Genomic DNA, 17,644 nt, shown 5'->3' on the forward strand with positions numbered 1-17,644 from the left:
TATTGTTAATCTCAATTCTCTTTGATGCAATTTAGTATTTTCATGTTTATTGATGTTTGTTTGATTTATTATTATTATTTTCGTTCAATTGGTAGTCTTAGATTTTACTAATTCTTGTAATTTATTATATTTTATGTTTATGCACTTTAAGTGTTTGATGAAATGCTTAAATTAGTTTTAGAGTATATTTTTGCATTCTTGGTTTGGAATGAAATTAACTAGGCCTATTTGATCTTCTCCCGAGTGTCGGTAAATATCATGTCCGAAATATGTTTGACACGTGGACACGACAACTTAGCGAAGTGTCCGTACTTCATAGGTTATGTAGCAAACAATGAAATCAATGGTAATTTTAGATATCAGATACATTGTTTTTAAAATATAAAAAATAAAAATAGAGCCTTAATTTATTTTTAAATTGTTCTCTTATTTTTAAAATAAATAAAATTTCAAAATTTTATATTTTCAATATTTTTAAAATTAAAATGTATTTAAAATTTTAAAAAATAGAGTAAAGTATCGTTTTTGTCCCTAACGTTTAGGATAAGTCTTATTTGTGTTCTTAACGTTTAAATCGTCTTATTGCATTCTTAACGTTTGTAAAAGTGATTCAATGTTATCCTATCATCAATTACACATCATCAGCTTTAATTTGAGTTCTGAAAAACTCTTTTTGAAATTATAATACAAATATTGGGTCAGAATCAATGATCCATTCCGAAAAATAACCCATTAAAAGTTAAAATTAATTCTTGCAATATTTACATAATTTATTTTTTTAGGACATAATTAAACCTGAACACAAATTTTGGGTATAATATTAAAATCAAATGCATTTAAGTGAGATCTAATTAAAAATGAATACATTTAAATGAAAATAATCTGATCTATTAATATAATTAACTGCAGGATAATATTGAATCATTTTTATAAATGTTAAAAAAATAAATAAAACGATTTAAATGTTAGAAACATAAATAAAACTTACTTCAAATATTATGGACAAAAATAATATTTTATTCTGTAAAATTTTTAAGAAGATAAAGTAAGATTTTAATTATTATTTAAAAAATAGAGCAAATTGGGAATTTGGGCAAGGGAAGAGAAAGGCAGAACAAAAGAAGTGAAAAAAAACCCCAACTAGTTGTGTTTGCCAGCATCAGCTGCAAGGAAGGAGCTGCAACAAGCTCGCACCCACACGACTCAATACAAGACAACACAAGACAAGTTTACAGACTTACAGTACCAATCGCACAGAAGCAACAAGAAACAGTTTAGAATGGGAAGGCAAAAAGGTGAAGCCGCAAGAACCAAGGCACGCCCTTCTAGCAGCAGGTTCAGTCTCCTTCTCTCTCTCTCTCTCTCTCTCTCTCTCTCTCTCTCTCTCTCTCAACACCAGTAATCAATTTATTTATTTCTTTTTTATTATTTTTATCTTTCTTGCAGTCTCGCCGCCTCGCTCTTGACGTCGACTTCTTCTTCCTCCGCCGCAGCCGCAGCCGCCGTCGGATTCGGTGGTTATGTCGGCAGTTCACGCCTTGATCCTTCTCCTTCTACCGACGACTCTCTCCCATTTCCCGTATGTCCCTACGGATTCTTTCTCTCTCTTTATTTAGCATTCTAGATTCTTAACTGTACGAGCTGAGTTTGAATTAACCATGATTGTTTTGTGTATATCAAATAAGCATATTGCTATTGTGATTAATGTTAGTAGCTTTAATCTCAGTTATTAATCAATGATCAGGCTCCTCTGAAGTGTGTACTTTAAAGAGTAAAGTGTAATATTTGAACTGTCGATTTAAAAAATTTAATGGCACAGAATACATGATTGGTTGTGCATGATCTTATGTCTAATTATATCTCGAAAATTCAATTTTTTCATCAATGGTTTTAGTTTTCCCATCAATGGTTTAAATGTCACCCTTTACCTTCTACACTTTAGAGGATCCAAGTTTCTTGGTTGGGTCATGACCATTCTCTTAATGAAATAACGTTGTCATTAATGCTTTATACCTTTCTTTAATATCTAAATTGTTTTTGTCTTGATATGCAGGATGTAGATAGCGAAATCGCGGTGCACTTGAAGAGGCTAGGCAGGAAGGATCCCACTACTAAGGTAATTTTTGGATCAACTTGGGGTACTATTTGATGACAATGTCATGTGAACTAGTTATGATATTCTTTGTGCATCTTTTGGTGCACCTTGTCCTGTTCCTCTTTGAGCTTGCAACTTTCCAGCTTTATGAATTAGCCAATCATAGATGATAAAAAATAAAGCATGCTTAAAGGTAATGGAACTGTATAGATTTTGATGTTTGCTCCCTTTAAAGATGATGGTGCCACTGCCACTTGTGTCTATTACTATTTTGCTATCTGTTGTTGAGATGCTTCTAATTTGGCTTAATGATTTATTCAGTGTCTCCAGTGATCATTGTGGTTGGTCTGGTCATGAATCTATTCTTATGTTATATGGTACCAGTATCTCATTGATTTTGCTGTTTTTGCCCTTTATCTGTCCCCCTTTTTTATTTTTATTCTTTATTTGCAGCTTAAGGCGTTGGGAGCTTTATCTGTGCTGCTTCAACAAAAATCTGCAAAGGACGTTCTTCTAATTGTTCCCCAATGGGTATGCAATTTTAATATGATGATAATTCATTTGTGCCATCAAATGGCTTTATGACCTTATTAAAAATTATAAATGTGCTCATCTCATGTGTCAAAGACACTTATTTTGATATCATGCTATGTAAATTGCTCTTATGTAGGCATTTGAATATAAAAAGCTATTGATGGACTACAATAGGGAGGTTCGGCGGGCCACTCATGATACAATGACCACTCTTGTTGTCTCTATTGGGTTAGAACTTTTTCCAGGCACATCTTGCTTTTTCTACTGTATAACTTTATGCTATCTGAATGCATGCAAGTTTAAAAAGTATATTGGTATTTTTTACCCTTCTTAAGTAATATTAATGTAAGTTATTTTCACACTTCATTGCTGGATGTTAGTAGGTGTGATACTCACTGAACTTCTAGTTTTAATTCTGCCATTTGAATGCTTTCATCAATAGCTTCTGAGAAGCCAAACATCTATGTAGTCTACCAACATCTACAAAAGCTTTTCTGACTAGGTGGGAGCTTTTAGTAACCAGATATCCTTTTATTTAGGTGTACCTAGCATCTAAATTTTATTTGAATGAATTTTATTGTTAGTTATTTATTTGTGTTATTTGTCCATTAATACATCTGAATATGCTGGAGTGGATATCTTTTCTTTAGGTGTACCCAACAACTAAATTTTTTTTGAATGAATTTTATTGTTAGTTATTTATTTATATTATTTGTCCATCAATACCTGATCCTTATCTGAATATGCTGGAGTGGACATCATTCACAGAGATTTTATATTTGACTTCTCACCCCTTTCTCAGGAGAGATTTGGCTCCACATCTGAAGACTTTGATGGGACCATGGTGGTTTGCGCAATTTGATCCAGCCTATGAAGTTTCTCAGGCAGCAAAAAGGTCTTTGCAGGTTTGCTACATTGGTTTTTATCTAACTACTGTTTGTTTTAAATGATCCCATTTCATTGTTGGAAGTAGAAAAGATTAGCTATATTTTTTATGAATCTGTTGCTTGTTTCATTCATGCATGTGCTTTCAACTTCGTTCTGTGGGTAACACAAATGATCTGTCGAATATTTACTTGAGTATTATGTGTAGAAGGATTAATGGCTAGCTATTGCTCAGAACTTCTAGTGTTCACTTTAATTTTTATATTACAGTTTTTGTGGAATTGAGGAGGGAGCCACAAGGAGAATCTTCTTCTATGATTAGTGATTTTACATTAGAAAAGACTCAACTCCTTTTGATTTTCCAGTTGATTGATATATTCATTAAATCCTAGATTGTAGTTCTTGTTTTGGTTGAAATATAAAATCTTTTATTTGTTTATTTTTCCCCTCCACTGCTCTCAGATGAAGTTCTATGATGGAGGAAAGGTTTTCTGGATAGTATTGTCACCGTCATATACTGAATACTCTAACCTGTAAAGTTGCACTTAACTTTGTAAAGTCCTCATATATATGTAAAAGATATTTATGAACTATGGTTTGGTGTTCAAAATGATTTGCAATGATCCTCAATTATGTTTTGTGATATATGTGGTTGATTCTTTGTTTAATTTTGGCAGGCAGCCTTCCCCGCACACGAAAAAAGACTTGATGCTTTGATTTTATGCACAACAGAGATATTCATGTATTTAGAAGAAAACCTAAAACTCACACCACAAAATTTATCTGACAAGGCTGTAGCTTCGGATGAGCTGGAAGAGATTTACCAGCAGGTGTATAGCAAAAATCACCTTTCTATATATAAAACATTTTAAGTTGAACTTTCAGTTTTATTGGTTAACACTGCTTCATCTTTTTTATTGACTAGGATAGATAGTATCCTGAGTTGTAAATTGTAAGGATGCAAGTCCCCTTTTTGGCATAGCAGGTTCTAGATAAGTGTTTTCTTGGGTATGTTTTTGAAAAAAATTTAAAATAACAGTGGACACCTTCACTTCAGGCTTGTTTTCTATTTTGCTTCCATGGTATGGTTGGATATACAATTAGAATCTGTTTATATGCAGAGACCTATTTTGGTGTTTTTGAGATTATCTTGTGTTCAAATTAGTCAGATTATCCAGAAGCCATAGAAATCATCACGGAGAGAGGATTTACCTGGAACCAGGAAGAAATAAACAGACTTTTGATTTCATTGAACATCCAAAGTACAATGCATCTCTGTTTTGTCAATCCAGTCATAAATTGTAAAAGCCATATTTATTCTATATCTTTGCCTGTTTAGTAACACCCTTAATCTTATGCAAAATCCTTAAAAGGCACTGATAAATAGATAAGAGGAGTATTTCACTTATTATGCATCAATATATTCTGGGTCTGTTAATATTCGTCCAAAGTAATGAATGGTTGAGGATATAAGTACATCCTGATGCGTCTAGAAGTTTTATCCTCTCGGAGTGATTTATTATTTTTTTTAAACTAGACCCATGTTGATGAATCACAAGAACTGAGTATATGTGCCTGTAGCCCCAACTAAATTGTACCTGATTTGAGTGGCACATACTTATTGTTTTCTTTTCATCCCCTTTTCTGCACCATTCTTACTATTATTACTGTTATCTCACCTGTTTTCTTTTACTTTGCAGTTTGGATATTCAGTATTTTCAGTATTTTACATATTTGAATTTTCTTTGTTAGACCATTAATTTTTATTTCCTGAGGCTTCTCCATTTTGGTTTTACAGGTGATATCATCAACATTGCTAGCATTGGCCACACTTCTTGATGTTCTAATTTGCCAGCAAGAACGACCTGGCTTTGAGAACGTAACTGCTGAACCTAAACATGCTGCAAAAGCCAGGGTGACTGCTGTTTCTTTTGCTGAAAAGCTATTAATGGATCATAAAAATTTTCTAGACTTCCTGAAGTCACAAAGACCTGCTATCCGATCAGCTACTTATAACTTGTTGAAGAGCTTAATAAAAAATATACCACAGGTGATTAATGATGGAAATATAAAAACTCTTGCCACTGCAATTCTTGGTGCTTTCAATGAGAAGGAGACAACTTGTCATCGCTCGATGTGGGATGTAATATTACTTTTCTCTAGAGGATTCCCTGATGGTTGGACCTCCATGAATGTTCAGAAAGGCATACTGAATCCATTTTGGAATTTCCTTAGAAATGGGTGCTTTGGTTCCCAGCAGATTTCATATCCAGCTTTGGTTTTATTCTTGGATAGTGTGCCTCCTAAGTCTATAGAAGGGGATAAATTTTTTCCCGAGTTTTTCAAGAACTTGTGGATAGGAAAGAGAACTTCTCTATCTACAGATAGAACAGCATTTTTCCAGGCTTTCAAAGAATGTTTTCTTTGGTCACTGAAAAATGCGTCAAGGTACAAATTATCCCATTCATTGTGGCCATCTGCATTTAGAAGATATATTCATTTTTGTGCCTGTCCCTGGCCCTCACTTTAACAAAAAAAAAGGAATATTGATGCAATAATTTCTTTCTGTAACCCAACTCTCTTCTGTTTGTATCAGATTTAATGATGGAGTGGACTCAATCAGGAATTTCCAAGTCACTCTTGTTGATAAAGTCCTAGTAAAGCATTTATGGCAGGATTTCCTTACAGCTGGAAACATGGAAGCTTATGACATAATCAATTCAGGAAAAGCTGCAGATTCATCTGAGGAAACTCTTAACAAGAAGACAGTGCTGAATACGAAGGATCCAATGCCCTATTTGCAAGAGTTGGGAAAAAGCCTTATTGAAATCCTTTCAGGAATTTATGTGTTAGATAGGAATTTTATGACTGTTTTTGTTTTGGAACTTGAAAAGAATTACATGGGCATTCTTCAGCAAGCAAGTAATGTGGAGCTCATTGAACGGATCATCTTGTTCATGTCATTGCTGGAGCAACATGCAGTGGTTAAAGGTGCAAGTTGGCCGTTGGTCTATATTGTTGGACCATTGTTGGCAAAGTCTTTCTCGATTATTAGATCATCCGTAAGTTGATATTAGTAACTTGTGGCACTTTATGTGGTCTTCTCTTACTTTTTTAAATTCATTTATATATGTTTGCTAGTGAAAACTAAAATATACGTTGAAGTTATTCTCTATTTTTTGTTTTAAAATCCTCCTCCTCCTCCTCTCTCTCACTAAAACAATATTGCCATTGTTGTTGACCCATTAAAAATAGGGGTTAAAAAGTTGCATAGGATTTTGGAATTGTTAAGTTATTAGATTTCTATGGGATCACTTGATGAAGAAAAAATGTTTTCTCCCAATACTCCTGAACTCACTTTGCTTTAATATATCAGGATACTCCATGTACTGTGGGACTTCTATCTGTTCCTGTCTCCATATTTGGACCACAAAAGATAGTCCAAGAAGTTTTTATTCAAAACAGAGGGTACTGTTCTAGTCAGCTTTCAAATGATGAATTGGAAGCTGAGGATTTTATGCAAATCTTCAAGAGTATTTTTGTTCCTTGGTGTCTACAGGAAAATAAAACCTCTACCAAAGCCAGACTGGATTTGTTGTTGGCACTACTAGATGATGAATATTTTTCTGAACAATGGTCTTTCATTATCGACTATGTTGTTAACCGAAGTTCTCCTGGATGCCAACCTGGGGTGGTGGATGCCACCCATGCTGCAATGTTGGCTATGCTCCTTGAAAAAGCAAGGAATGAGATTATGAATAGGAAAAAGAGAGATTATTCAGGTCATAAAAAGGGCACTCATGCTGAAGATTGGCATCATGAACACTTGGAATCATTTGCTATTTCTATTTGCCGTTCTTTGCCTCCTTTTAGTGCTTCTCATGTGCAATTTATGTGGTAAGTCAGTTATTTAATCTGAAGCATGTTGTCGTAATATACATTATAAGTTTACTTGTTAAATAAGACGAAATGATCCAATAATGTGACTATTACGTTATAAGTATTTTCCATTTATAAATTAAGATAGTATTATGGGTTGAAGTGGTTCAACCTTGTGTGTTTTTATCGTTTTTAGGGGATGAGGAATAAGGGGAAGTGACAAATTGAACTGGTGGAGTCTTTTGTTTTCTTGCCTCTTGAGTGGATAAAGGATTTTGTGGTGATGACATGGCAGCTTATATTTTTCATCTTCCATGCATTGTTGATTTTACAAAATGCATGCGAAGTCTATATTTATTGTGCTCTTATTGTATTTCAAACGCCTGTAAAAGAGAAATATAAGATTGATAATATCGTTGACTCTTTGATCGCATATCTTTTGCAGCTCTCTTATTGGTGGTTCGACAGAAGGAAATTCTACAGCTTTTCTGTCGAGAAGTTCATTGATTCTCATCTACAAGGACATCCTCCGGAAATTAATAAGTTTTATTCAGGTTTCACCTTTTCTTTGGGTACAGAATACAGCTTCTGTGTTAAGCGATGATGCAAAGTTATGTGTGGAAGATGATAGTTCTCTCAACATTGTTGAGATTGCTAAGTTTGCTCTCGAGATACTTGATGGTAGTTTCTTTTGCCTAAAGACACTTGATGGGGAAAGTGGACTTGTATCAGGAATTCTGTCTGCAATCTTTGTCATTGAGTGGGAGTCTAATTTAATTAAAGCTCTTGATGATTCGCTTGATGACAAATCAATGATTAAAACGAAAGCCAGGTTGTCATTTGGTGAATTTGTGTGCGCTTTCCGCAATAAGTTAAATGTTCAATTTATGAAAAGCCTTTGCTTAGATAGCCGCAAGAGGTTGTTGAATATCTTAATTCAATCAGTAAGGTCTGCAGTGTTTGTTGAAGACGAACTAATAAATGAGAGAATCATATCATTGTGCTTTACCTGGGTGCTTCAAATTCTTGAGTACGTCTGTTTGAATGAAGATGAGGAACAAACTCTGCTACATCTGCTGCTTAGCAAGGGTGAAATGTGGCCTGTGTTTGTGGTTCCAAGTTTCAGCTTGACAAAGGTATTGGAATATTTGATTAATGGTACTCTCTATTATGTCAGTGTTATCTTTTTTTATTTTTTATTTTTTAGATGTGTACTGTTTTAGATGGTGAACCTTGACCACATGCTTCTGTTACTTTGTTTATCTCCATTTCTGGGGTATAAGATTGCATTAATCTACCATCCTTAAGAAACCTCATGTGCTGGGCCACCCATTCATATTTACTTGTTTGCATTATAGAATGAATTGTATGTGTTACTGGTTTATTTTTCTGGACATATTGGTGGTGCAATGCATTGTAAGTCACATTTGGTTGGACATAGGCTTCACCATGGAGACAACCCATGATATTTATTAATTCATGTCGAATGTTTTTCAGTGCTTTTCATCTGTTAATTGGCAAATTTTATATGTAAGTGCTCAAATAATTATTAATTCCTTGTACCAAAAGGTGCTGCATGCATTGATGAATTTAACTGTGTATAGGGAACTATGTGGTTTGAACATATAGTAAAAGTTAAGCCCAATATACAATGAAAATTTGACCACCAATTATACCAAATGCAGGCTTCAGGACATCAGAAGTTTGTAGCATTAATTGACAAGTTAATCACGACGATTGGGATTGATAAGTTTATCCTGGGATATTCAATGCACAAGCAATCTACACTTGAAGTAAGTCAAGAGGGTGCCTCTCCTGCTTGTCTAGCTGCTGAAATACTATGTACATGGAGATGGCCAGGGAACAGTGCTGTGTCTTCTTTCTTACCTTCACTTGCTGCATATGCCAAAAGAACTATTTCTCCCCAGGCAAGCCTGTTAGATGAAACATTGAGTATCTTGCTTGATGGCGCTCTTGTTTATGGATGCAATGATACAAAGAGTTATGTTACTATGTGGCCAGTACCAGTTGATGAAGTGGAAGGCATTCAAGCACCATTCTTAAGAGCTCTTGTTGCCTTTCTGTCTACTTTGTTCAAAGAGAAGATATGGGGGGCAGAGAAGGCATTGAGTCTACTTGAGCTCCTTGTAAATAAGCTTTTCATTGGTGAAGCTGTTAATACAAATTGTCTTAACATTCTTCCTTTGCTTATAAGTATACTTCTAGAACCATTGTACAATGATATGGAGCCTGGCAGAGATGCTCAACCTTGTTCTTCAGAAGAAAATTTTGTCCAAAATACTATGATAGACTGGCTGGAGAGGACTCTAAGGCTCCCACCTTTGGTCACGTGGAAAACAGGACAAGGTGAATTCCTTTTCCTTCCAATCTATAAACACACGTTAGTTCAAATCTCTCTAAAGAGACTTTATATTTGGCAGGACAGGGTTAAACAAAAGTTACACATTTGTTTTGTGCATAAATGCATCTATGGGCTTGTGCAATTTTTAATTGCTCCGAATAATTTTTATCCCGAATGAGAAAACTTAGTACCAGAATTAAATACATGTTTCTGATGAAAATGTTCATGACTCCTGCAGATATGGAAAATTGGCTTCAGTTGGTTATAGCATGTTACCCATTCAGTGCAATAGGTGGTCCTCAAGCGATAAAGCCAGCAAGAAGTGTCAGTGCTGATGAGAGGAAACTTTTGTATGAATTATTCCAGAAGCAAAGGAATGTTGCTGGTGAATCTGCATTTGTCAACCAGCTTCCAGTGGTCCAGATGCTGCTATCAGAACTAATGGTTGTTTCAGTAGGCTATTGCTTGAATGAATTTAGTGATGAAGATTGGGACTTCCTGTTTTCTAACCTAAGGTCTTGGATTCAATCAACAGTTGTTAAGATGGAGGATGTAGCTGAAAATGTAAATGGTCTTGTTGACAGTTCATCGGATAATTTAGATCTGATGTATAAGAAAATTGAGGAAACAGTTTTGATTTCAGATCCATTTCCTATAAAGATTTGTGAAAATGCTCTGTTGTCATTTTCACTTCTCCTTAAGCAGTGTAAACTTCAACAAGCTGAAGAAGGAGATAATTTGAATACAATGAAATCAGAAAAATTGGAATCTGTTAAAGATCGAATTTTAGAGGGTATCCTTCGCCTATTATTTTGTACTGGCATTTCTGAGGCTATTGTAAATGCATGTTTCAAAGAAGCTGCATCAGTTATTGCATCATCACGTGTTGAATACACCTACTTCTGGGAATTGGTAGCTTCTTGTGTTATTAACTCCTCATCACAAGCTAGGGATAGAGCTGTGAAATCAGTGGAATTTTGGGGATTAAGTGAAGGTCCCATTAGCTCGTTGTATGCTATACTTTTCACTTCGAAGCCAATTCCTTTATTGCAGTTTGCTGCATATTTTGTTCTTTCAAATGAGCCCGTTATAAGCATGGCTGTCGTCGAAGATAATGTTAGTAACTCAGATATGTACGCGGGTAGTGACCAGGAATTAACCATAGAAGAAAAGGTCCATTTGAAACAGGAAATATCTTCCATGGTTGAAAAGGCACCTTTTGAGGTTCTTGAAATGGACTTACTTGCACAACAACGAGTAAGGACACTTAGCTTCATATGTGAAGCATTTCTTTTTAATGTCTATTTATAGGTTTTCTTGGGTTTTCCATTTCATCTCTGATATTCATTCTATCCAACAAAATCTGCAGGTAAACCTCTTCCTTGCTTGGTCAATGTTGATATCACATCTATGTTCATTGCCTTCATCATCATCTTTGAGGGAGAGACTGATCCAGTACATACAAGACTCTGCTACTTCAGTTATCTTAGATTGTCTTTTTCAGCATATTCCTCTAGATATTTCCATGATTCAGAGTTTGAAAAAGAAAGATGCAGAGCTTTCTGGTGGTTTATCAGAAGCTGCAAGTGCTGCCACCCGTGCCATAACAACTGGTTCGTTGTTTACTTCTGTGGAATCTCTCTGGCCTGTTGAATTGGTGAAAATTTCATCTCTTGCTGGTGCAATGTATGGCTTGATGCTTCGTGTTCTTCCTGCATATGTACGTGGTTGGTTCAGTGATTTGCGTGATCGTAACACTTCAGCTGCTATTGAATCCTTTACGAGGACTTGCTGTAGCCCTCCTCTCATTGCAAATGAATTGTCATTGGTATGCTTTAGTTTCTTCTCCACAAAAAGTAGTCTGCTGTGTGATGATTTTATTTTATTTTGATGATAGAAAAGCTTTTAGTGTTAACTAAGTGTAGAAACTCCTTTTCCCTGTGTCACATGATATAATCAACACGTTTGTTATAAGAAATAAATGATAGGAAAGTAATACATTAGTGGAATGATGTAGTAGTGCTATAGTCAGATCACTAATGTCATATAGTCATATCCAAGTTACAAGATATGTTTTGCACGCACTATGAAGGAGCTTACTTGGGTAGATCTAAACTTCTGATTGGATATATTTTAGGGTACAATTGGGAATCTGATTTTGTGCTTTGAACATTTATACTTATTTGGTTAAGCATGCAATTAGTTTATAAATAATCTGAGTTCTGATATATACATGTTATCTTAAATACAGATTAAGAGGGAAAACTATTCTGATGAGAATTTCTCAGTTAGTGTAAGCAAAGCAGCAAATGAGGTGGTTGCTACTTACACAAAGGATGAAACGGGAATGGATTTAGTCATTCGCCTGCCAGCATCTTATCCGCTAAGGCCTGTAGACGTTGATTGTACAAGGAGCCTAGGGATAAGTGAGACCAAGCAAAGGAAATGGTTGATGTCAATGATGCTATTTGTTCGTAATCAGGTAATTTGTTATGGACTGTGGTTAAGTTTTACATCATGTCTTTGCCTTCTGTTTATGTTGCTCTATTCTGAAAAATGCCTAGAATTACCAATTGAATTGTAGTGTCAAAACCTCAAATATTTTGCAATTTTATGTAGTTCACAGGTAATTCATATATTTTTGTTGGCTACATTTTACTAGTTGTTGCTGAACTTTATACACCTTACATTGTGATATATGGTGGAAACTGAAATCAATGTATTAGTACTTATCAGAGCATATTTGCACCAAAGCTGACAATTCCTTTTTCTGTTCCTGTAGAATGGAGCTTTAGCAGAAGCTATAGGAATTTGGAAGCGCAATTTTGATAAAGAATTTGAAGGTGTTGAGGAGTGCCCAATCTGTTACAGTGTCATCCACACTACCAACCACAGCCTTCCTCGCCTTGCTTGCAAGACGTGCAAACACAAATTTCATTCTGCTTGTCTTTATAAATGGTTTTCAACTTCTCACAAATCGTCTTGCCCATTGTGTCAGTCTCCCTTCTGAGTTTACTACTACTGCAGTGATGAATATCGCCGATTTTGCATGCTGCATATATGGTCAGAATGTGTAGATGCCACAGAATCATCCCTTATGTGTGAACATCCGAATTATGGCTGCGCCTTGCATATGGAAACTAGTTCGCAAAGCTTATAATTTTATGAATCCAACTCCTTTCCATTAAGCTTTTCTTCAAGCAGTGTGTTGAACTCGGTGAGCCGAGGAGGAAGCTTGTCTGTGATTTTTCAGCGACAACTAACAGGGATGACATCTCTACTACTAAGGCTAGAGAAAGATATCATTCTCCCCTCTGACTTATCAGATACCATCTTTTCAAATTTCTTGTCTTGATTAGTTTTTCGCCACCACAGTAATAATAGTTTTGTTGTGTGTTGGTTATGTCTAGAATAGGGTCGGTTCCAAAACAGTGGAGGTTCTACAGAGTACAGACAATAACATTTTTGTAATCTAGAGAATTAACATGTGATCAAAGATTTGTTTGAACAAGAACAGTTGTATATGTACATATTATTCAGTTATCTATATTCACCAATGAGCCATGGGAACTTTTTTAAGTACAAAAACTCGACCGATATAGCCTGTTATCCAATATGCATTTGCCTGTATCAGTCTTTATATTGGTCATTGACTTGTAATTTACAACCATTTGGTATTTTCAATGATTGCAAAGATTGGAAGTTCAAATATAGTGTCAATTTTACTATATGGCTATCAAGTGAAAATAAATGGAAGCAAAACGATGGAGAATATTTTAGCTTAATAAATCATTAGTTGACATAAGATTAGTTAATTTGGTTGAACATTTTACACTGCTAGAAATGTTAATCACTTAATCTCTATAAATATTCACAATATCTGTATTCATCTCCTCACCCATAAACTATCAATTCTCTAACGTCTGCCAGCTTATAATACTATATTTAAGATATGGAATCCTACCGAATTCCGGTAAAAATTGGCATATACAAACAAAATTAGATCCATACAATATGATTGACATATGACGTGTAAGACTCAAGACCAGAATTCCTAGCGTTGTAGAGGTCATTCCGTCTGGTATTTAACCTATTCTTGCTGATATTTATGATTTATATTCATAACATCGATATAAGTAAACTCATGCATATAATTTGCCACTTTTAATCATTGGCATTGCCCAATATAAATGGCTTTAAATATAACTATTATTTAGGTTAGATGAAAAAATTGAAGAATATAACATGACAAACTTTGCCAATAATAGATGATATAATGTGCGCCATGACTTCTTAATCCAATCTGAATCACTCTCCTTTAAAGTGCTCTAAAGTGGGAAAGTTAGTAAGATAAAAAATTAAAAGTTTAGTCACTCTTGAATTAAGATAATAGAATCCATGGTGTAAATTACAAAATTAACAATAATTAAACGGATACTTTCTTACTGTACTAATGTTGTCATTTTAAAAAATCTTTTTCCCTCTAATCCATTCATGTACATTACAGTGTCCTTCACCTCATAGAAATATTGATTGCTCTTGTTCATGCACTTTTCTCGAAGAAAGATTGGAGTTAATTTAGTCAAATTTTAGTTTTATCAATCACTTTTAATACAAAAAATAAAAAATATACATGTATACATAAAGCTAGTACTATAATTATTTTTCTAAAAAGGAAAATATACATAAGAAATATACAACAATGCCAAAGATTATTTAACGTTTTAATATATCTATATATCCATTAAGGTTGTTCAAATGATCATCTCAGCTCCACCACAATATATATAAAACACCCCATTATTTTCTTTCATTCCCGTATCTCTCAAAAGACACATTGCTCTTGTGGTTTGGGAAAGCATTAGCAAGAAAGTTTAATAACACATTTAGCAGTTGGGATTCAAAAGCTGAAGAGAAACTGATTAACATGGTGGTGCCTGAAATAATAGAGGAAAAAGAGCGCAACAAGAGAATCATCAGAGACTTATACAAAGCCATAATCTCCAAAGACGCGGACAAATTGCATCTCCTTCTTGCCCCAAACTTAGAATGGTGGTTCCATGGCCCACAACGTCATCGCCACCATTTGATTCCGTTGCTAACATGCACTTCTTCTTCAGCATCATCATCAAACCCTTTTGTTCCTCATCTCATAGAAGAGTTTGGATTGGTGATTATCGCTGAAGGGTACGATAAGGTGAACAACGTGTGGTGGGTGCATGCATGGACTATTACCGTTGACGGGGTCATTACTCAGATCAGAGAGTATCTCAACACTTCGGTGATTGTCACTAAGCTTAGGAAGCATTTGGATGCTGATGATGATGATGCTTGTTACTCTTCCATGGGTCATTGCGTTTGGAAGAGCAAGCTCGTTGATGACTCTGTGCCTGGAATTATTCTTGCAATATAGCGGTAACTCACTAACTCCGCTAGGGGTTGCAGCAGCAACCCTATCTATGGTTGCCCAACCGGTACGGTTGAGGATATATATATATATAACCAAAAACCTTTTAATTACTAAATCAAGAACTTTCAGTCAAAAGTTTAACATTTTTTTTATAAAAACTAAATCTATTTATTAGAGATATGTAAATACTAAATTACAATTTCAAGATTTTATTAGATTATTGAATATTGTATTATTTTATAATTCGCGGATTAAGTGCGGGTAGAGTTAGGGTTGACATGTTATAAATTCACAGGTAAGGTAAGGTTGAGTTTTAGCGAAAAATCAATCTACGAGTAAGAATAGAATTATGTCTAAACCCTATCCTACCCTACCAATTGTCATCTCCAAATTCCATAATATTTGTATTTATTATTGTTGTGATTTCATTCAATAATTGAGTTTCATGTTTTTATTTATAGGTGTTCAAATTAAATCATTCATTCAATTCGATTCAATTCAAATCGAAAACGGACTAAAACTTGCACTAATTTAAATTTGATTAGAGTATGAATTGAATCTGATTGAATTTTAAATCTACTTTTCAAAATCAATCCAATCCCATTCAAATCCTACAATGTGATATAATATTATTTTTTATTATTATATTTAAAATTTTAACTATAATATATTCATTGTTATATTTTTTATCTTATTCATGTATTATTATTATTTAGTTAATATTTTATGAATTTAAAAAGGAATTTATTTTTTTATTTTAACTAATTTATAATTTTATTTCTATTCATGTTATTATTAGTTTTTTAATATACTATATATTGAGACTTCTTATATCATTGTTAGTTATTTAAAATTTAATATTAAGACTTGTTATGTATATTCATTTTTTTTAATTTACAGAATTGCCAATCCAATCCAATTCAAACCGCTTAAAATTGGATTGGATTGTTTAGAGAAAATTATCCAATCTAAATCGCACCGTAAATAAAATTAGTATTTGAATCAGATGAATTTTTTATACATTTAAAAATAGCTATTTTTAACTGTCTTTTTTACCTAAATAAAATGACAATTTATGCCTTTAAAATGACGATTTTTAAATGTTATTTTTATCTAATTATAATGATAGTTTTTTTTATATATTTTAAAGTCATTTAGACCATATTAAAATAATTATTTTTTATTTGAAGTGCCATGTTTTGAAATTCAAAACTTTAAAATTTCGTAATAATAAAAAATATCATAAACCACACATCATAACATTTTTAATTCATTCATAATCATCGAAAATCAAAAGTCATAACTAGTAAACAAAGCATTAAAGATATCATGATTTTTCAGTTATACATATATAAATATATGGTCCTTAATACATAATATTTCATCATGCGAGATTACAGTTTCTTGTTGCTTGCTCCAAAAGACCTACTTCTTAACTCTTTTGACGATGGAATCTCACTCTCTTGATCTAATTCTTACAACTAGGGGTGGCAAACGGGCCAAAACCCATCAGATCGGCCTGTGTAGCCCGCCAAAAAAGGCGGGTTGGACTAGAACTTTGAAACTGCGAAACTTAAAAAGCCTGCCTAATCCACACCACCTAATTCGTGGGTTTTGGCGGGCTTCGGTGGGGGTGGAATGGAGCGGCTTCCCCAGCAAGCTAGGCATTTTTTTTATCAAGACCATTTGTTTACAAATTTCTATAATATTATTGATCTACAAGAGGATGAAAATGATAATTGAAGATGTTTTAAGTTATATTTTCGATTAGGAAAAGTATGAGGAGCCAATATTCTTATTGTACAATGTATACAATGGGAGTTTAATTGAAATTAAAATTAAATTATGGGTAACTAATTAATTGTTTCATATTTAAAATTTAAACAAAATTAGGATTCTCCTCACTGACCTCAACACAGACGGCAGCCCTAATTCTAATTTCCTCTCATCGCCGTTCTTCTTCTTCTTTCCTTTCAGCACCGGCATCCCTTCTTCCTCCCTCATGCTGCCATCATCCACCGCACCAAGTTCCCCTCGCGTCGCCCTCCTCAATCGCGCCCCAGCGGGCGCGTCCTTCCTCATGTCTCCCTCCACCAAGATACAGCGACCCCGACTATCGTTAGCACGGCCGTTGAAGCTCGCCACCGTTTTCTGCCCAACGGCCTCCCCCTGCGCACCACTAGGCTTGTTGCAATTCTGCTCTCCGCGACTGACGCCCACCAACACAATAATCTCCTATCTACAGTGCTGTTTCAATTTGTATGTTTATAGTGTCATTGATTTTCCAGATTTGAATAAAATTTTGTTGGATATTTTGTGGGTTTTTTTTATCATTATTCTGATTAGTCATGGGAACTCAAGGACCAACTGATCACAACTCTCTTACTAATGGCTCTGTAAGTCTCTGTATCTATCTATCTCTTTGTATATTATTTTTATCATTATTGTATTTGCAACAAATAAGTTCTTGTTTCTGCCT

At 34.3% G+C, this 17,644-nt stretch overlaps 2 protein-coding genes across 3 annotated transcripts; both read left to right on the forward strand.

The window, feature by feature from the left end:
• The first annotated feature begins 1,089 nt into the window (after positions 1–1,089).
• On the forward strand, positions 1,090–13,343 carry LOC112765736 (E3 ubiquitin-protein ligase listerin). Of its 2 annotated transcripts, XM_025811597.2 has the most exons (16): positions 1,090–1,335; positions 1,447–1,579; positions 2,054–2,116; positions 2,549–2,626; positions 2,766–2,857; positions 3,432–3,534; positions 4,192–4,344; positions 5,313–5,962; positions 6,111–6,576; positions 6,891–7,411; positions 7,839–8,529; positions 9,079–9,760; positions 9,994–11,012; positions 11,125–11,583; positions 12,007–12,237; positions 12,538–13,343. In XM_025811597.2, exons 1-16 carry the CDS (start codon positions 1,280–1,282, stop codon positions 12,763–12,765), a joined length of 5,625 nt encoding a protein of 1,874 aa, XP_025667382.1. In that variant the 5' UTR covers positions 1,090–1,279; the 3' UTR covers positions 12,766–13,343. The 2 variants fall into 2 exon arrangements, with proteins under 2 accessions (XP_025667382.1, XP_025667383.1); XM_025811598.1 differs by lacking the exons at positions 1,090–1,335; positions 1,447–1,579; positions 2,054–2,116; positions 2,549–2,626; positions 2,766–2,857 and having other exon boundaries at positions 3,432–3,524.
• Positions 13,344–14,682: 1,339 nt separating this feature from the next.
• Positions 14,683–15,168, forward strand: LOC112765881 (wound-induced protein 1-like). The gene has a single exon (XM_025811744.2). It carries the CDS (start codon positions 14,683–14,685, stop codon positions 15,166–15,168), a length of 486 nt encoding a protein of 161 aa, XP_025667529.1.
• Positions 15,169–17,644: the final 2,476 nt, after the last annotated feature.

This window comes from Arachis hypogaea, chromosome 17, assembly GCF_003086295.3.
Source record: "Arachis hypogaea cultivar Tifrunner chromosome 17, arahy.Tifrunner.gnm2.J5K5, whole genome shotgun sequence".
Classification (NCBI taxonomy): Eukaryota; Viridiplantae; Streptophyta; class Magnoliopsida; order Fabales; family Fabaceae; genus Arachis; species Arachis hypogaea.